The sequence below is a fragment of the Salminus brasiliensis genome, chromosome 23 (assembly GCF_030463535.1).
Source record: "Salminus brasiliensis chromosome 23, fSalBra1.hap2, whole genome shotgun sequence".
Classification (NCBI taxonomy): domain Eukaryota; kingdom Metazoa; phylum Chordata; class Actinopteri; order Characiformes; family Bryconidae; genus Salminus; species Salminus brasiliensis.
In genome coordinates this window covers 2,582,094-2,602,643 of record NC_132900.1, presented here as the reverse complement: position 1 = coordinate 2,602,643, position 20,550 = coordinate 2,582,094, and the positions used below count along the sequence as shown (strand labels likewise).

At 42.4% G+C, this 20,550-nt stretch overlaps 2 protein-coding genes across 10 annotated transcripts in view; one reads left to right on the top strand and one right to left on the bottom strand.

The window, feature by feature from the left end:
* Window positions 1-10,496, bottom strand: part of evi5a (ecotropic viral integration site 5a) — a 35,285-nt gene extending 24,789 nt beyond the window's left edge. For 5 of the 9 annotated variants that reach the window (XM_072668971.1, XM_072668973.1, XM_072668972.1 and 2 more), the window contains exons 1-8: window positions 8,546-8,744; window positions 7,725-7,832; window positions 6,986-7,145; window positions 5,454-5,678; window positions 3,628-3,702; window positions 3,419-3,544; window positions 1,796-1,939; window positions 701-790 (exon numbers count right to left, since the gene is read on the bottom strand). In XM_072668971.1, the coding sequence (XP_072525072.1) occupies window positions 701-790; window positions 1,796-1,939; window positions 3,419-3,544; window positions 3,628-3,702; window positions 5,454-5,678; window positions 6,986-7,145; window positions 7,725-7,822 (918 nt within the window). In that variant the 5' untranslated portion in view covers window positions 7,823-7,832; window positions 8,546-8,744. Of the gene's footprint in view, window positions 1-700; window positions 791-1,795; window positions 1,940-3,418; window positions 3,545-3,627; window positions 3,703-5,453; window positions 5,679-6,985; window positions 7,146-7,724; window positions 7,833-8,545; window positions 8,745-10,436 lie in introns of those variants that run through there. The other 4 variants (XM_072668968.1, XM_072668970.1, XM_072668969.1 and 1 more) reach the window with 4 other exon arrangements.
* rpl5a (ribosomal protein L5a) lies at window positions 10,210-20,141 on the top strand. The gene is made up of 8 exons (XM_072668979.1): window positions 10,210-10,311; window positions 13,050-13,119; window positions 13,241-13,356; window positions 13,931-14,065; window positions 14,172-14,374; window positions 15,667-15,844; window positions 18,108-18,196; window positions 19,968-20,141. The coding sequence occupies exons 1-8, from the start codon at window positions 10,309-10,311 to the stop codon at window positions 20,068-20,070; spliced, it is 897 nt and encodes a 298-aa protein (XP_072525080.1). The 5' UTR covers window positions 10,210-10,308; the 3' UTR covers window positions 20,071-20,141.
* The last annotated feature ends 409 nt before the right edge of the window (window positions 20,142-20,550 follow it).

Genomic DNA, 20,550 nt, shown 5'->3' with positions numbered 1-20,550 from the left:
AATATAAAATATATATACAGGATAATATATATATATAATATAATATAAAGGTTTTCAGATATGACTATGGATGTCGCAGTCTGATCCAGGCATGTTTTAATGGATTGCGTCTAGGCTATTTTACGTCTGATACAGTTCCGATCCTTGTTTTTACCACTGTGCTCTAACACAGCGCCCTCTAGGCTTCATTAACAGACATTAACATCCCCAGCTTGCAGCAGTGAGGAGCTATTTTAAAGTTGGAACATGAAAACTGAATGCTATATCTCAGCTTTGTCTGCATTCGAGTTGCTTTTCTGCTGTTTTGACTCCATGACAAAACCTTTGCTCTTGAATTTTAACTGGTTAGGAACTAAACATTGCATTGAGAAACAAGAAGAAGAGGAGGAGGCTAAAGCTAACGCAAACAATGCTACAATGCATTTACCACAATATAAAAGAAAAAAGTTGTCTGTAATGATGATTGATTTTTGAAGCCGACAGAGATGAGATTGGTGACAGTCCGAGCCCACTGTTTGTTAGCAACATTAGCCTAGCATCTCCCATTGTAAACCGAGGAAGCAAACATCAGATATCAAACCTGTTTCAGCTGATCGAGTGTATGTGGGGACAGTGATCAATCATGTTGATTAGATTTTTGACACACTGCACCTTTAAGATCCATAAATGAATGTTAAGCTCTTTAGCTAGTGTTAATTACTTGCATCATCCCCTCCGTATCCAACTTCATGAGTTCAGCCTGGGTCAGCTGGAGGATAGCCATTCCCACGCGGAACACAATCTCCAGACCCTTACAACACACACACACACACACATACACACACACCCACACACCGTGTTTTAGGGTCAGTTACATTTGCATATTCATTTCTATATACATGCATTGCCTGACCAGTGTTTGGCTACACCTCACTTTCCTTAAATTTTCCTTCAAAAAACACCTATGTCTGAAGCTCCGCCCCCTCGTTATCCCCTCAGGTTTAGCCTTTTCAACCTTTATGTAGCTAAATACTGTATAACCCAGTGGTTGCCTTTTACACCATATGTGGCTTACTGGCTATATCTGGGGTCAGTGATCAATCAGGGAAAAGCTTCGTAATGCTAAGTACTTCAATACCACAAATTCACTAGAAATGTTTATTAATTAACGAGCGTTTCCCAAAACGTTTGTAACTCCTTGATCTCACTTGCAAATGAAAGAATAACCAAACCTACTGATACCTACAAAATGCTTCTCTAGCTGGGTTTTGGCTGCAGTACAGCCTCTAAAAGCTAGGAGGCGCTTATTCCCCAGGGAAGGGATCTGAACAAATGTGCATATCTGCATGTTAATCAAATATACATAATAATTATATTTTTATTATAATATACTATAGTAAATCTCTACAATTTACAAGTTTAATTACAAATTTTGAATTTAAAAGTGTAATTAAGTCACAATAAATTGATTTATTTACAAATTTTGATGCACAAAAAACATTAAATATTAATGGGATATTAAATATATTGTTTTATTTTGTCCAATCTTTTACATCGCGAATAAATACTGTATATTTGACTGAGCTGAATTAAAGTTTCAGGGGCGGAGTCAACAAAGACGTTTCCTTTAACTCGTTCCTTAAGTTCCGGTTTGCGAAGCTCTTCAGGAAACTCTCACAGAAGTAGTTAGTTGGCCCGTTAACTCCATGTTGCTTTAATCGACCCCTGTATTGACCCCTGATCTCTGTTTGGTTCCACATTGTTGGTTCTACTCTAGCCACGTTCCGTTCTCCAGTCCGACCGACTGCGGTCTTACCTCACACATGAATATGTCGAAGACCCTGTTGGCTGCAGTCGGGGGAAGGCAGGAGAGGAAGACTGTGAGGAACCAGGATGAAGAGAAGGTGGAGGTTTTCAAGGCCTGAGTTCGGAAGTGAGAATAAAGCTCAGGGAGATGCTCCTGGACAAAAGAGAAAGCGTAGCGTACAGAACACAGGTGCTTTAAAGGGTTCTCTGCATGCTGCCATCGTAGAACCACCTTAGATAAAGTGCAGAATTTCACAGAAGATCACACTGTCCCAGTAACAGGGCTAAATCCCAAATAATGGGATGTCCATGTTTGTCCCGTATGGGTAGCCAAACTCGGCAAGTGATCAGTGGATCAGGAGATGTTAAACATGGGCCCTATCTGGGTTGTACACTGCACACAGGGCCTAGATGGATCCCATGTGATATTTAGGTTGGCTGTAATGATGGGGCCCATTTGGTGTTCCAGTAAAAATGCAGGTACAAACCCATTTAGAGCCCATGGCCACCTGGAACCCACCCATGTAAGCCCCCTATATAAGCATATTGGCTGAATAAGGCCCCATGTGTATAATGTGAAGGGCATGTGAGGGTGAAGAACATTGTTCTGCGTGGAACCAAAGGTGGTTCTACTATGGCATTGACCTGTAAGAGTGTATATAGGGGACACTACACTAGCCTTCTCATTAGTAAAATGAAAATTAGTAGCTGCTCAGCCTTGCTGGGACTGGGCAGCTCATCTGCTGAGACACAGGGTGTGTTAGTGTGGTGATGATAGTGTGGCTTAAAGGATTTCCAGTAATATTGAATATGTTGAATTTGTGCCAAAAATCAAAAGAAAGCAATCTGCCAACGCATTACAGATGACCCCTCTTATCCTGGACATCACCTCGTCCAGACACTCCCCTCGGGTAGAAGACTCAGAACCATCAAAACCAGCACAAATGACACGCTAACAGCTTTTTTCCTGTAGCGTGTAGCGCTCCTAAACCACAGTGACAGACACCTCACACCCTAATCTATAATCCTAATCTATAATCCTAATCTATAACTGAACTGAGCTTCTAAATCCCACTGGACCAAACTGGACTTCACTGCAATACAGTACTGATACACGACATGCAGAACATTTGCACTAGGATTATTCGCACAGCTGTACAGATGTTCATTTTCTATAAATGTTTATATAATTAGATCTGTCCATAAAAGTACAGATATATATTTTTTTATTTTACAGCTCTTTATTACTTTTATTACTTTTTAAACGTATTATTCTTTATTCTATGATGATGAACCTCCTTACTGCCTAATGTTTAGTGACTGTCATCACAGTTAGCCATCCTCTACATCCTTCATCAGGGGTCAGTATCTGTCTATAGAGCTGCTCAAGGTTGAATAGATTTGGGTGGTGGACCCATTGTCAACCTAGTAGTGACACTGGCATGGCCAATACACCCGTATCAGCGCCACACACACTACCCTGCCACTACCCTGAGAATGGTACACCACCCCTCTGTGAGCTGTGGAGCAACAAATGGAGATATGAGGCTCATGAATGTGTCCAGTGAACGTGGAGACAAGGGCAGGGCGAGTGGTATAGGGGCCGTATGGTAGCTGTGGAGATCAGTCATACCTGGATTAGACCATCCAGCTGGAACGTGCAGCAGCCCAGTTCGACCATATGAGGCCTGTAGAGCTCTCGCAGCCTAAAGTCCTGCATCAGCCTCAGGAACACACCAAACGCCTGCTCCTCAGGCATCTAGAGAGGAGCATCTGCTTTAGTCCACATTAGCTTAAGCATACGGGGGTCCCCAGTGTAATTCTTCACATATATTACCTTACCTGCATGAGTAACAGCCCAACTATGAACACACTTCCCTGGTTGTAGCCAACTTCTCGGTCCAAAACTGAATAAGCCTGAAACACAAATACAACTTCTAATCATTTATTTGAGATTCTGGATGCTGATGAGGGTCAAGTATGTTTAAAAAAACACCTCTGACAGAAAATATCAGGTGAAAAATGTGGATTTACACAGTATTCCCTCGTCCCCCTGATGTTGCACTGTAGCTATAAGCAGCGATTTTTTTTTAATAATGACAGATTATGGATTACCTGTTAAAAAATTGAATATAATTACAATATTAGCAAAATCTCAATCCACAAGACAAGCAAACAACCATCTTCACCCTTAGTGTTGGACACAGATGGAATTTGGCCTCCGTCATTAACCCCTCCGTGCAGTGAACACACACACACATACACACACACTAGTGGGCAGCCATTGCTGTGGTGCCTGGGGAGCAGAGAGGGTGAAGGCCGAGCCCGGGGTATCGAACCCACAACCCTGTCATCAATAGCCCTGAGCTCTAACCACTGCCCCATAATTTATAGAAAATCCCCTGCCTGTTAAATTGTATAGACCATCACTGCGTCGTCGATGCTCGTTGCTATCTTACACCTCACCAACAGTCTATTTCCACGTCTTCCTCCTGCATCATTTAAACAGCAGCGCTGCTTGTGAATATATCTACGCTGATGGGCGCGGTGGTCTCAAAATGAGGGGTGTTCAGGTCAGTTTCTGGAGTATTGCTGTGTATCTAGTGACAGAAAACACGGCAGGAGCTCCACTGCCTGAAAACAGCCTAGACAGACGTTCATCAACAGTCAGACATTCGTTGCTATCTCGGCAGTGAATTGTCAACACAGGCGCGTGCAGCAGCCCGACGCTCGTACACCCCCCCCACGCTTTACACCACTGAAATAGCAACCCGCCAAGGTCAGTCTGACCTCACCTGGCTCTTAAAGGGATGGCGAGAGACACGCTGATTGGTTTATTACTGCACGTTACGCCCAAAACAAACACACCCATGATTAATTAAGTTTTATGACTTTTGAGCGTTTCGAGCCGAGCAAGGCGAACTTTTCCCGTCGTTATCATAGCAAAGACACAACGACACGCACCCTAAATCAAGCTTGCCTTTTTAAAAGATCGCTAAAATACATAACTCACAATTAACTTTACTTCCGAGATATCAGCAGCACTTAAAGAACACAGTTTGCCAGTGTGTTTTATTAAAAACGGAGCAAAATGATTTCAGTTTAACTGGATTTATTAAGTGAATCTAGTGACATAGTCATAATATCTTTATACTCATAGTTTTAGAACTCAGACCTCAGATAAAAGACACTATTTTATAAATATAGCTGGTAAGAATGTCACTTTTTACACGTTAACAACCTTATCAATAACCTAATAGTTAACTAAACTTATGACAGCGAACAAAGACACATCGACACGCCCCCTAAATCAGGCTGCACGGCGCGCGGTGGTCGGCCCACCTAGATTGCTAAAATAGGGGCCATAATTGAAAATTCACAGGGAAAAGGAAAACAGTATGATTCAATTTAAATGATTTTATTCCATTTACATAATAATTTAATAATTTGGTCCATTCACAAACTGTTCAATACTTTTTAATGTATCCTGATTAGCTATGAATGCTGTTATGCAAAAGCATTGCGCAATAATAAGCATCGCACAGACTGCACGGTTCAGTCACACACCACCTCGCCTCCAACCACATTCATGACTTATGGACCTCAGCACAGCACTAGTATATAAATGATGAAACCTGGGAAAAGGGGATTAAGAGATCCCTAATGACCTTCAGCACGTTGCAGAGTGGCTGCTGGAGGCTGCCGTGCAGGCCCTGGAAGAGCGGGTGGCGGGGGAGGATTCTCTTCAGGTCCCTGTGGATCAGTTTCTCGCTGGGACAGGTCTTCTGCAGCAGCTCGGAGTACTGCTCCCGTACGGACACAGTGTGTGCATTACACAGCATCTGCCACACTGTGGGCCGGAACTGAGGGTGGATCCCTTTCCTGATCATCTCCTGCAGGGAGAACGTGAGCATTAGCTTTGTGAATGAGGGTGTAAGAATATATGGACACACTTGAGGATCTCAGTAATTATGTGTTGTAATACTATATCGATTAATTAATAGTTTAATTAAAAATAGTGGGACGTTTACATACAGACACTCATCATGTACGTGCAAATGATGGCAATATTGGGCTGTCAGCAATTTATTTGACTGTATATGCATTCCACCAACCACAGCGGTCCCCGAAACTGACCTCAGACGTCTCATAGATCCCATAAAGCGAGTCAAAATATGGGAGACATAGAAAAAAGACCTAGCATTTTTGACTTCACTATATGGACAAAAGTTTTTGGACACCTGCTCATTTATTGTTTAGTTTTCCTGAAGTCAAGGCTATTAAAATACCTGATCCTGCTTCTGTTGGAGTAACTGTACACTCTACTGTCCAAGGAGGAGGATGTTCTACTAGATTTTGGAGGAGGAGCATTGATTTGCTGTGAGGATTTGATTGCATTTAGCGACAAGAGTGTTATTGAGGTCAGGATGTTGGATGATGATGATGATGATGATGATCACCACCCCACCTCATCATCCCCAACTCCCCAACACATCCCAAGCCAAAAGAGTTGGATGGAGCTTCACCACCATCATCATCCTCCTTCCAGAGAACACAGTTCTTCCACCGCTCCACAGCTCAATGCTTCTGGGGGGCTTCATACATACCCCTCTATAGCCCACACACACCTGGCCTGTTTATCTGCTCTACTGTAGAGAGTCCTATTCTATTGGCAGGTCTTGTCTACAGGGACTTTTGGCTTGTTTCAGCTGGTTGTGATCTTCTGAGTGGAGCAGTTCTGATGGGCTGCAGTTGATGGCGGCTCACAAGAACCCAGACTGAGAACCAGCCAAGGTCTTCGTGTTTGAGAGCAAGTTCTCAACATAAAATGCTACAAAGCGACCAATCAGGCCTGGAGGAACCTGGGTCTCTCCTGAAGAATGGACAATGGGCTTCGGGAGATAGCAGTGAATGGCAATGGTGACATCTACAGGCCTGAGTGGGTCAGCTTTCCCTTATTATTGCCTGGATTTTGTTTCTCAAGATAAAATGTGAGGAAAATCTTGAGTCGTTTTGCAGTTATTCGGTTTTTTACCCATTATAGAAAAACCCATATATTTTTTTACCCTCATGTCCTTTCTGGGGCTCCTCAGAAATGGACTTGACCAGGTCAGCAATATGGTGTCAGTATTAGAATGGATCCCTTACTGTAAAAGCTTCTACATAAGAAGGCCATTTTCTCCACTTTCTGGCTCTCTACCTTCAGCTGCTTTACTTTCTTCTTGCTCCATTTCTCCCAGTTCTCAACAACACAACCCCAAGTACTGGAATCTTCCTCAAAGGAGAAGATTCTCAAAGTAGAGGGGCTTCTCAGGACACCGTTCACCGAGTATAAGGCTTTACTGTCAGTTTCCAACAACCTGCAATGGAAGAAAAACAGGACGGTCACTCCCGAGCAGTGCTGCAGCCATCCCTGACCAGGCCACCGAAGGCCTAGTGAAGAGCATGGCCTGGTGCCCAGGTGGGGACAAGCATGTCCCAATACACCAACCAGCCATAACATTAGTACCTGAGTAGGCCCGACTTGTGCCGCCACAACAGAGCTGACCTGTCGAGGCGTGGACTCCACAATGTCTGACCACTGCATACCAGGAACACCCCACAGGACCTGTGGACCTGATGTTTTGGAGATGTTCTAGACTGACCCAGTCTAGAACATCACAGTTTGGTTCTTGCCGAAGTGTCTTGCTGCCTATTAAATATATCCACCCCCTGACAGGAGCCAATGGAGATGAAGATAAGCAGCGTTTTTCACTGGTACTAATATTATGGCTGATTGGGGTGTATTTTAAAGCTACATATAAGAATAAAGTAAGGTCCATCAGTATGTCTGGTCTGGTTCTGGTATCGGCCCAAGTCTAAATTAAGCATCAGGCTGAAAACGATACACAAAAAGCTGTAGATTCAAATTAAGATATTTATGAATTTACTGCAGTGACCTGTTCTGCTCCTCCAGCTTGGCTAGTAGCTTCTCCTCGTCTGGGCTGAGCTGCGCTGTGTGAGATGCAAGAGGAGGCGGGACAGAGAGGGTGTCCATCACTTCTACACTACAAGAGAAAGATGGGCATGGATATTGGTTCATAATTGCTTTAAATAACAGACAACCAGAGTTATTACGCTGTTGACTACACTACATTGACAAAAGTATTTGGACACCTGCTCGTTTATTAGTTTTGTTTTCCTGAATTCAAAAAAAAAGAAAGAAAAAAAAAAGAGGTTCTCCTGTTAGTCCAGGGTGGAATAGATTTTGGAGGAGGAGCATTGCTGTGAGGATTTGATTGCATTCAGTGACAAGAGTGTTAGAGAGGTCAGGATGTTTGATGATCACTCCACCTCATCATCCCCAACACATGCCAAGCCAAAAGTACTGGATGGAGCTCCATCATCATCATCATCATCATCATCATCATCATCATCATAGTCATTATTCCAGTTCTTCCACTGCTCCACAGCTCAATGCTGCTGGGGGGCTTTATACATACCCCTCTACTAACCCAGGCCTGGCCTGTTTATCTGCTCCAGAGAGTCCTATTCTACTGGCAGGGACTAGACAAGCTGTGTATGTGTGTGTGTGTGTGTATGTGTGTGTGTGTATGTGTGTGTGTGTGTGCATTTGCACATCTGTGTCAGTAGCTGAATGTATTCATTAGAAGCTGGCAAAGCTGGTTCAGCGAGAGTCGCACCCCAAGCTAAAAAGCATTGGACTGAAGTGGGTCAAGGTAACATCAGGCTTCAGAACCAGGAAAAAGCTCAGACTTACCGGTGCACTACTGACCTCACAGGTGCCGAAACTGTTCACACCTCTCGGAGATCTTCTTCAGGACGTTTGTGGTCCTCACTGTGTGTCTTGCCCTGTGAGTGGAGAGAAGGCCGTTTGGAAATCACATGCTGTTCGTTTAGCATCGCGGCCTGGTCAAAGGTCTTTCGCAAGATCACCTCAGCCAATGACTTACAGATACAGTGACTGTTCATGACCTGAATAAGCAACTTCCCCATGCCACTTCTCTTAGATCTTAGGATACGGGCCTTGGAGCTAATGTTTATCTAGGCCCAGGCGGCCTGTCTGTACAGTGAAGCCAACTAGCTAACTAAGCACACGCTCCACACGCACAGCAGCCACGAGGTGATCGGTGCGATGGTGTAGATGATTAGAGAAGTAGTGGAGGTTGTTTATTTAGGGCTGACAAGGAAGCTTCACTGGACTGGACTGTAGTGGACTGTGACTGTACAACAACAGCAGGGTGGAACTCATCTACGCGGAGTTGCCACACTGTTTTAGAGAAGTGAGAGGGTTACAGCAATGTTCGCTGGCTGCTTGCATGCGTCATACCGGGGTTTAAAGGGATGGATCAGTGTGAAATCTAAGACTTCATAAGTAATTCCCCCGAACTCTGACTGTAGCTGATCAGTACAGACAAGCTAATGTGGCTAATGGAAGCTAATACTAAACCAAAGAAGGCCTTAATTTGATTTATTAATGTGCTATTAATAAGCCACATAAGTGCACATAAAATTAATTAATATATTGTTGAATATCTTTAATATTAGTATTATTATTAACAGTGAATATAAGCTATGTTACATGTCTACAATGTTTTGCTGCAGTTATTGTGAATGTTATTAATAATCAATATATGCTAATATGCATTATAGGCCTGCAAATAGAAGATGCACTACTGTATTGTATATTATTTTTATTATTATTATTATTATTATTATTATTATTATTATTATTATTGCAAGTTACACAATAAGTAAAGTCGTGCATTATTGTTGATATGATTAATAACATTAACATAAGCTTATGTATGCACTATGGATGGATAATAAACAAGTGCAAAATGCATCAAAATACTGGATAATATATGCGTAATATATATTAAATTAATATACATGTGCATATATATGTTTAAATATACAAGTGCAATATATACAAATATATAGGTACAACAGATATGTGCCAGGTATACAAAATGTATTAAAATATGTGGTCAAAATATATGCCAATAATATTAAATATATGCAGAATGAAATGATGACCATTTTAACAATAAAGCAATAAATTGTAAATTTATTATTAAGTTAATGTGCATTATAGCAAAAATAAGTGCATAAAACGATGTGCACAGTTGATTTTACGTATTAATATATAATTGATATAATCTCTAATGATTATACGTGTGAATAATTATCATTATGAATATTCATAACTGCACATTTAAATAATACATAGTTATATAATTGACATGTTTGTATGTAATGTATAATCTCAATACTACTTTATATTGATCAGCTCCTTTAAAAATGATGTGCAAAAAAAATAAAATCATAGACTGATCTGCGCACGCGTCAGCACTGTCACGCGCGCCTGTCTGTGAGCGCGCCTCCGCGCCTGTGGGGGCGCTCTGAGAGCGGCGGTATTTCCTGGCTCGTGCCCCTCTCAGCTTCCTTTTCTCAGTGCAGCGGGAGCAGTATCGGAGTCTCAGGGCTTCTCTCCTGGTCAGGAGAGCTAACGAGCACGAAATGGTCAGTAAACAGACAGCAGAACACGCCTGAACACCCTCACACACCTCCACCTGCCCCTGCTGCGGGCTCGCGGGCGGGCTGCGGCGCCGGGGCAGGTGGATGGTGGTAGATTGTACTAAACTTACCCCCCCGGTGAAGCCGGTGCCCGGACCGCGCGCTGCCGGCATGGGGCCGCTGCTCCCTCCTGATGAACGAGCTCGTTAATGAGTTAATGAAATGCACGCACGTGCGTGCGGCTGATTGTCTGGGCGTTACGTCATTGTAGGAAAAAAGTGGATTTGGGGAGTTTAAGGTGGAATAAGGGGCTCGAGCGACAGCCTGGTGCCCCTCACCTGGGCTGCCCTGTGTGTGTGTGTGTGTGTGTGTGTGTGTGTATATATATATATATATATATATATATATATATATATATATATATATATATATGTATAATGAGAGAGAGTAGTGTATGTAATTGGTGTTTTAAAGTTTTCTAAAGAGTAATTTAATTGTAATTAGTATTTAACTCTGACTTTACTGAGTAAAATACCAATTCTGTACCTAATATTAATAATAATAAGTGATAAACAGCCTCAGAATATGTCTGGTGTCATAATTATTATATAGACAATCATGTCAATCTCCATTATATTGACCTTTTGTGAAAAAGTCTGCCAGAAGATATGCAATAAATATGATTATAAATATGATTATAAATATGAACACATGACAAAGATATTAGGCTGACTATGTATTTGTATATATGCATTTGAATAACAGTATATAGAGTGCTGATGAAGGCGGTGAGTATTACTAAAATGGGATGTGTGTTTATATATATGTATATGTGTGTATAAATGTGTGTGTGTGTGTGTGTGTATAAATGTGTGTGTGTGTGTGTGTGTATAAATGTGTGTGTGTGTGTGTGTGTGTGTATAAATGTGTGTGTGTGTGATCTGCTTAGTTAGATTACAGATAACAGATTATATAAATAAAAGTAAAACACTGGCCAGATGCACTATATATATGTATGTATAGACATGTGTGTGTGTGTGTGTATGGGTTATAGACGTGTGTGTGTGTGTGTATATGGGTTATAGACGTGTGTGTGTGTATGGGTTATAGACGTGTGTGTGTGTGTATATGGGTTATAGACGTGTGTGTGTGTGTGTATGGGTTATAGACGTGTGTGTGTGTGTGTATGGGTTATAGACGTGTGTGTGTGTGTGTATGGGTTATAGACGTGTGTGTGTGTGTATGGGTTATAGACGTGTGTGTGTGTGTATGGGTTATAGACGTGTGTGTGTGTGTATGGGTTATAGACGTGTGTGTGTGTGTGTGTGTATGGGTTATAGACGTGTGTGTGTGTGTGTATGGGTTATAGACGTGTGTGTGTGTGTGTGTGTGTGTATGGGTTATAGACGTGTGTGTGTGTATGGGTTATAGACGTGTGTGTGTGTATGGGTTATAGACGTGTGTGTGTGTATGGGTTATAGACGTGTGTGTGTGTGTGGGTTATAGACGTGTGTGTGTGTGTGGGTTATAGACGTGTGTGTGTATGGGTTATAGACGTGTGTGTGTGTGTGTGTATGGGTTATAGACGTGTGTGTGTGTGTGTATGGGTTATAGACGTGTGTGTGTGTGTGTATGGGTTATAGACGTGTGTGTGTGTGTATGGGTTATAGACGTGTGTGTGTGTGTATGGGTTATAGACGTGTGTGTGTGTGTATGGGTTATAGACGTGTGTGTGTGTGTATGGGTTATAGACGTGTGTGTATATGGGTTATAGACGTGTGTGTATATGGGTTATAGACGTGTGTGTATATGGGTTATAGACGTGTGTGTATATGGGTTATAGACGTGTGTGTATATGGGTTATAGACGTGTGTGTATATGGGTTATAGACGTGTGTGTATATGGGTTATAGACGTGTGTGTATATGGGTTATAGACGTGTGTGTATATGGGTTATAGACGTGTGTGTGTGTATATGGGTTATAGACGTGTGTGTGTGTATGGGTTATAGACGTGTGTGTGTGTATGGGTTATAGACGTGTGTGTGTGTATGGGTTATAGACGTGTGTGTGTGTATGGGTTATAGACGTGTGTGTATGGGTTATAGACGTGTGTGTATGGGTTATAGACGTGTGTGTATGGGTTATAGACGTGTGTGTATGGGTTATAGACGTGTGTGTATGGGTTATAGACGTGTGTGTGTGTATGGGTTATAGACGTGTGTGTGTGTGTGTGTATGGGTTATAGACGTGTGTGTGTGTGTATGGGTTATAGACGTGTGTGTATGGGTTATAGACGTGTGTGTATGGGTTATAGACGTGTGTGTGTGGGTTATAGACGTGTGTGTGTGGGTTATAGACGTGTGTGTGTGTATGGGTTATAGACGTGTGTGTGTGTGTGTATGGGTTATAGACGTGTGTGTGTGTATGGGTTATAGGTGTGTGTGTGTGTGTATGGGTTATAGACGTGTGTGTGTGTATGGGTTATAGACGTGTGTGTGTATGGGTTATAGACGTGTGTGTGTGTGTGTTATAGACGTGTGTGTGTGTGTGATAGACGTGTGTGTGTGTGTGTGTATGGGTTATAGACGTGTGTGTGTGTGTGTGGGTTATAGACGTGTGTGTATGTGTGTGTGTGTGTGGGTTATAGACGTGTGTTTGGGTTATAGACGTGTGTTTGGGTTATAGACGTGCCTGTGTTCAGCCTACACCAGTCCCTAACACTCACGCCCCCTTTCTCTTGCAGGGTTTTGTGAAAGTGGTGAAGAACAAGGCGTACTTCAAGAGGTACCAGGTCAAATTCAGGAGGAGGCGAGGTAAACACCGCTGATACTGAGGATCTGTGATCTTTGTCTGAGGATCTTTGTCTGAATTCAGTCTGGGCTGGATCACTGATGTGTGTGTGTGTGTGTGTGTGTGTTTTTGTGTTCGCTCCAGAGGGAAAGACCGACTACTATGCTAGAAAGCGCCTTGTCATCCAGGATAAGAACAAGTACAACACACCCAAGTACAGGATGATCGTTAGGTTCTCCAACAGGGATATTGTTTGCCAGGTAAGTTCAGCTGGCGCGTAAACTGATCCTTTATGAGGCATATTTGAGCACGGGTGTTTTAAGGTGCTCGGGAGAAGGTAAAAAGGACAAAAATATGAATATATGCATAAATATTGTATATTAAATGTAATTAATATTTAAATGATACAAATGGGGAGCCTGAGGTGGAGTAAGGCACCGTCACTGTGATCTGAGGATCGCTGGTTCGAGTCCCGGTCATGCTGCTAGCCCAGAGAAAGCCGCTGGCGTCTGCAGGCTGGTGCATTGGATCTGGGCATGCAGCGCTTCCCTCCAGGCGCGCTGGTAGCCCCGTGATGTTGCTTCGGCTGCAGCTCTGACTGTGCACGCTTCGGCTGGGGTGTATGCTAGTCCGCCCTCACTGGTGGAGTCATCACGTGCAATGGGGGGAGACTGGGATGGGTAATTGGTGGTCCAAAATTGAGAGAAGTCATATTTATGCCCGTTGTATATTTATTCTTGGATAATACCTTTCAGACTCGAATATTAAATCTGTGATGTCATCGATGTTCTGTATTAACCAATCTGGCGGATGTTTGTCTGTGTTTGTCTCCAGGTCGCGTACGCCAAGATCGAGGGCGACGTGATCGTCTGCGCTGCTTACTCTCACGAGTTGCCGAAATACGGCGTCACAGTGGGTTTGACCAACTATGCTGCTGCGTACTGCACCGGTCTGCTGGTGGCACGCCGGGTAAGAGCTCCTACACACCCCTGTGTGAAGGCTGGGTGTTCTGGACTGGCGGTCAGAGATTCCCGTTCCGAATATTAAGGATGTTGCTGTTCTCGTTTCTCTGCAGCTGCTGAATAAGTTTGGTCTGGATAAGGTGTACGAGGGCCAGGTGGAGGTGACTGGCGATGAGTTCAATGTGGAGAGTGTCGATGGCCAGCCAGGTGTGTTCACATGCTATCTGGACGCCGGCCTCACCAGAACCACTACCGGAAACAAGATTTTCGGAGCCCTCAAAGGAGCAGTGGACGGAGGACTGTCCATTCCACACAGGTTAGAGCTCACAGTGCTGGCGCTGGGCATCGTTGACAGGTCCTCGATACCACTACCACCTTCCAGGCCCAGCAGTACTAATGTAATAATTAGTTTTTCATGCTTGATGGATCGTCTATGGCGGGTAGGTTCCCTCTATAGCGATTACCAGTCATGTTTTCAGCCTTTAGTCCAGCTTCTCAGTGATGAGCCTCTTAAACTGAGCATCTGTTGTTGGTCCTTCATTTGCACAGTTGATGTAACACATCGTTTTCAAGACGGGGCTGAGAGAAGCTTAGTTTATTAATTAATTAATTAATTTATTTCTACTATTTATTTATGTATTTTTTTAGTTTAGAAAACCAGTCAATCGATTAATGGAGAAAATAATCAGCCGATAAATATATAATACAAATAAGCATTATCTAAATCTTTATTTATATAAATATCATTTTACTTGCATATATTTTTAGATATACATTTTTACACATACAGTATGGAAGTATTGTATCTGATAATAATAAATCTGATCAAATCAAATCTGATATTTGGGGGCTCAGAATGGTCCATTCGACTAAGGCGCTGGTTCGAATCCCGGCTCATGCAGCTCAGCTTGCCATCAGCAGCCGGAGTCAGAGAGAGCACAACTAGCCTTGCTCTCTCAGGGGTGGGTTCCTCCCCATGTCTCTCCTAGTGTGATGTTGGTCGGCACAGGCATCTGTTAGCTGTTGTGTCGGAGACGGGGGGCCGTGCTTTCCTCCGAGATCCCGCTGGATACCTAGTGATGCTGCATCAGCAGCAGTTGGAAAAGAGGCGGAGGCTGGCTTTGCGTGTCGGAGGAGGGTGTGTTGGGGGTATTGTTAGTGATGGGGGGAGTTCACATGAACGGGGATTGGGTAATCGGCCTTCCAGATTAGATACAGTTATAAACATTATGATATTGCCTCAAGTTGGGTGATCAACTCTCAGATTTTTATGGAGATCTAAAATTAGGCTGTCTTGTGATTTTAATATCCACTTTATGCTAGAATTTCAGTTTTTTTTATTATTTATAAGACTTTTTATTTGCTGTGTATGTTTTATTGCAGCATTTTAATGTATATTTATTTCATTCTAATATTTCTTTGATTTATTTATTCAATTTATTTAGTTTTCTTTACTGATATAATACCAAAATAGATAGGATCCTGATACCATTGCACATTCCTCCATTAAAGCCTTCTTAAAGTGAATCCGTTACATAGAGAATTGTGCCTGTAGATTGTTGGAGGTTTGCCGGTTCCTCTCTGACACTGATGATCTGTCTCCCTCAGCATTAAGCGGTTCCCGGGCTACGACTCTGAAAGCAAAGAGTTCAGCGCTGAGGTCCACAGGAAGCATATCATGGGCCTGAACATTTCAGAGTACATGAACCACCTGATGGAGGAGGACGAAGATGCCTACAAGAAGCAGTTCTCTCGATTCATCAAGAACGGAGTCGCTCCTGATTCGGTAAGACGAGCTGGATGCTTTGTGGTCAGAGTAGGGCTGGGCGATATGGTTAAAAATACGGTATCACGATATTTACTTTTTCACTATACACAATATTTATCACATACTGAATACAGTGACTTATACTCAACATCTGCTGCTCTGCATCTCATTAACCCTTCAGTCTAATTACACTGTTAGTAATGAAACCTGCAGCTGATCAGTGTTTATTAAGCACTAACAGTCTCCTCCATATGATTAGAAAAGCTTATCGTTATCACAATAACAAATAATGTATCACGATAAGATAAAATATCATAATTTTGCCCAGTTTTAGGTTAAAGCTACGATTAGCAGACGTTACTTTTACAGGCTTTTACCAAGTGCAGTTTATCATTTAGAACATTTAGTCTTATATTTTCTTATATGGTTTGTGGACGTCTACGACTTCTAGACGGTGTCACAGTGCACAGTGTAATTGAACAAGGCCTACTCTACTCATACAGCCGTACTGCAGCAGCCTCTAGTGTGAGATCTTCCAGTTTACAGACCCAACAGGTGACCCGCACCTGTCCCACACTCGTCTAGAGCATCCCGAAGCCTGAGTTGTGCCCTTACTTCGGTCCATTTTCATAGATAACAGCCTGTCAGACTTTGCTGTAATTTGCTGTATGTTTTAATTGCAGCATTTTAATGAATATTCATTTCATTCTAATATTTGTTTGAATTATTTATTACATTTATTTAGTTTTCTTTACTGATATAATACCAAAATTGATAAGATTCTGATACCATAGCACATTCCTCCATTAAAGGTGACCCGCACCTGTCCCACACTCGTCTAGAGCATCCCGAAGCCTGAGTTGTGCCCTTACTTCGGTCCGTATTCATAGATAACAGCCTGTCATACGGTGTCAGAAACCACATGAGCAAGTTATTAGAGATTACTGAACATCATGATTAAGGCCCGTTTCAGATAGTATCCATCAGTTTAGTGCCTTTAGCCCCGTTGCTTTAAGACCGCCGGCGTGATTAGTCTGTAAATAATGATTAATAGTCCTGCTTGTTCAGCTTCTCAGTGATGAGCCTCTTAAACTGAGCATCTGTTGTTGGTCCTTCATTTGCACAGTTGATGTAACACATCGTTTTCAAGACGGGGCTGAGAGAAGCTTCAATCAGAGCTGGACTGGAATTCATAATGTTGATTTTAAAGAAATATTATATGAAGGAATTAAATTAGATACAGGGTTGACAGTATTGATTATCAGCAGTGGAGTTATATACTGATTATTTTAATAAGATAAACTATGCAGTAGGGACAGAAAATTATAAATCAAGTGTAAATTTTATTTATATATATATATAATCAGCCAGAACATTAGCACCACTAAATGATGCAGAACATTGATTATAATAAGATCATTCGTCTCCTGGGGCTGGGGCTGGGATACATTAGGCAGCAAGCGAAGCAACAGAGGACGACTAGGCTGGTCTTATGGGGACTTATCAGTATGCAGTGGTCAGAAGTGCTCTGAGAAAGGTCAGCCAGTGACCAGGTCATGGGTACCTTGATGGGCTCCTTGATGCTCACTATGGCTCCACCTCACAACTGACAGGACTTAAAGGATCTGCGGCTAACGTGAGTCCTCGTGGAGTCCATGCCTCTACGGCTCAGTTCTGCTGTAATTCAGCACGACGGGGGGCCCTACACAATAATAGGCAGTGGTATTAATGTTATGGCTGATATGTAAACCTTCAGTGTTTATTATACGAACAATAGAACAGTACCTGAAGGGTGTTAAACTGTGTGAAATGGAAAGCAGAGATTTTCACAGGGAGATGTGCTGCATTCCTTTTCAGTGAAACATGCCGAACAGGTCTGGCCTTGCGTTCAGGTGCTGAAACGGGTCACGAGCGCTTTCATTTCTGCATAATATGGAGAACTAATACCAGTCCAACAGCGCACCATCCCCCACTTTTACAGAGGAGGACGAGGCCTTAAGTTTCAGTGGAAGTCAATGTGAAGATTTTATCTCTGGTTGGTTTGGAGCATTTCTATTGGTCCATTCATCAGGAAATTATACCAAATGTGGAGATACAAGTTTTGTGTTTTTTCTTTTTTTTTTCTTTTTTTTTTGCATGACAGCAAAGATGCTGTAAATGTGATGCATATGTGTTAGGAGTCCACATTGGTGAGTCAGTAAAGCAGCATGGTCAGCGGTCAGCTGTGTGCGCGCTCTCACCCGGTCACGGTGGTGTAATGATGAATGTGTGGACGTTGCAGGTGGAGGAAATGTACAAAAAGGCTCATGCTGCCATCCGTGAAAATCCAATCCACGAGAAGAAGCCGCTGAGGGAGATCAAGAAGAAGAGGTGAGTTCTCATTAGAGCTGCAGCAGCTAATCCACAACGGCGTTAAGGGGCTACTCTCTCATACAGGTGCTAGGGCTGCACCTGACGACTGTTGACCCTCTAATCTGGTATCAAACCTCTAGATCAAGCGAAAGACTCTTAAAGCCTTTGAGGTTCTTCACACTTGCACATCTCTATTACAAGCTTGGTTCTAGAAGGACCATGGTCTGGCCAAAAGCCCTTTAAGTCTTTATGAGGTTCTCCCGATGCTATAGATCCGGGGTAGATCTTAAAGCCAAGGCCGGGAACCTCATAATGTCTAATTTACAGTATGATTCAGTGCCATATCCTGTATACTGAAGTAGCCTAGGCTAGGGATGCCCCGATCCGATATTAGGATCGGTTATCGGTCCCGATATATTAACAAAATTAGCTGGGTATCGGATAATTGGGCCGATCCATGGAACCGATCCATTCTTTTTAATTTGTTGGTGTGAGACTAGTGTATATAAAGTAATGTTTAAGTCAATCCTGATGCCTTAAGTCTCTCCCACATGGTGAGGTATACGGTTTATTAATTCAGCAATGGTATCGGACTGGTATCGGGTATCGACCGATATGCAAAGTTTATGTATCGGAACTGAAAATGCTGGATCGGTGCATCCCTAACCTTTATATCAAATCAGATCAGAGCAAATTAGAAACAGAATTGCAATTCAGTATATTTCCACTAGGGTTGCAAAATTCGGGGATTTTTCAAAGTTGGGAAATTTATGGGGATATTAATATGAATAAAATGGGAATATTCAAAGCGTAAGCTGAGAAATCTACTGAAGCATGATCTTGACTAAAATAATTAGATATGATACCAAAACAGTTCAAAAACAAGCAGGTTTGTAGAAATCATCTGGACATGTGCTGTACATGTGATGAAGGAATGGACAGTGGATGCAGGGGGTGTGGTCTTCTCAATAGCCCTGCAGTGTGTAATGTGCCTGGGATTGAGGAGCAGCTTTGCTGTTCAACTGTTTTGGTATCATATCTATATTTTAGGCAAGTTTCTCACCTTCAGCTTTGAATATTCCCATTTATTCCCATAATTACCTGCTCATTCCCATTTGTTCCATTGGTAAATTTATTTGTCTTATGCCTTCATGTCTGCAGTTGACAAAAAAAGGTACATTGATGATAGTGTATGATGATGATTCCTTTTATATTATTCAACATTTTAATTCATTCCAATTAAATCCCATAAATTACCAAAATGTCAATGGAAAGTTTACCTTTTGGAATATTTCCAAACTTAATGAAACTAATGAAACCGAGAAGATCTGACTTGTCTCCTGGACTTAGCAGGGCTTAGAAACAGGACAAAGTATTTTTTAGGCTTCTGGACTTTACCTTCCTAGGACAGAACCTGTGTAGTCTGTGCCGGCAGTGTGCGGTTTCTCCACAGCTTATTGAGCTCTGGCTTAAAACAACCAGCTTGTTAGAATATCCTGTAAGGATTAAAGACCCTGCAGTCTCCAGACTACGTTTGCACGTGGCCAAAAGCAGCTTTTTTAGGGTATTATTTAAATAGGATATGCTTTCTTCCGGAATTCCTTTCATTAGGATAATCATTTTTGAGTAAATGAGTTAGATTAGCTCTTGTGTCATGTGACGCTAAATTAGACCATTTATTCTTATCTAAATAAAATAATCCAATTTTATTAGGTGCTAAAAAAAGGACATTCCTAAAATCTCTCAAACCAGACGTATGATGGTCATTTAACTTCGAATTCCTTTGAAGGTGGAACCGTAAGAAGCTCACTCTGGCCCAGAGGAGGGATCGTGTGGCCCAGAAGAAGGCCAGCTTCCTCAGAGCTCAGAGAGCCGCCGATGATGATGAGTGAAGAAACGGGACGTCTCCTCCTGCTCGGAAGAAAGTGTGCACCTTATCCGAATAAAGCATTTGGAAAGGAGACTGCGGACTTCTGTGGTCTTTAAATTTACACAACTAGCCGGAAAATGTTTATTTACGTTTTGTGGTCTCGTCTGGTCACGTTCTGCTGGTCCTTTAAAGTCCGTTTTTAAGATGTCAGGTCTTTTTAATATTTAGGGATGTATTTATCTTCCCTTTAAAACATCATGCTTAAGCCATCCTGAACCAGGTGGGTCTTACATGCCATTCACAACAGAAATGTATACATGGGAATGTGGGGGACACAACCATGGTGGAGGTAATTATCCATTCTGTTACAGCTCACAGTGAGAGCTAGCCAGGCTAAAGTACAGCCTCCAAACATGGTGGAGGTAGTTTCTCACAATGAGAGCTAGCCAGGCTAAAGTACAGCCTCCAAACATGGTGGAGGTAGTTTTTTCCACAGTGAGAG

Coding starts and splice junctions, on each gene's coding strand:
- rpl5a (XM_072668979.1), top strand. Junction 14,066..14,171: donor GTCTGCTGGTGGCACGCCGG/GTAAGAGCTCCT, acceptor GTTTCTCTGCAG/CTGCTGAATAAGTTTGGTCT. Junction 15,845..18,107: donor ACGGAGTCGCTCCTGATTCG/GTAAGACGAGCT, acceptor TGGACGTTGCAG/GTGGAGGAAATGTACAAAAA.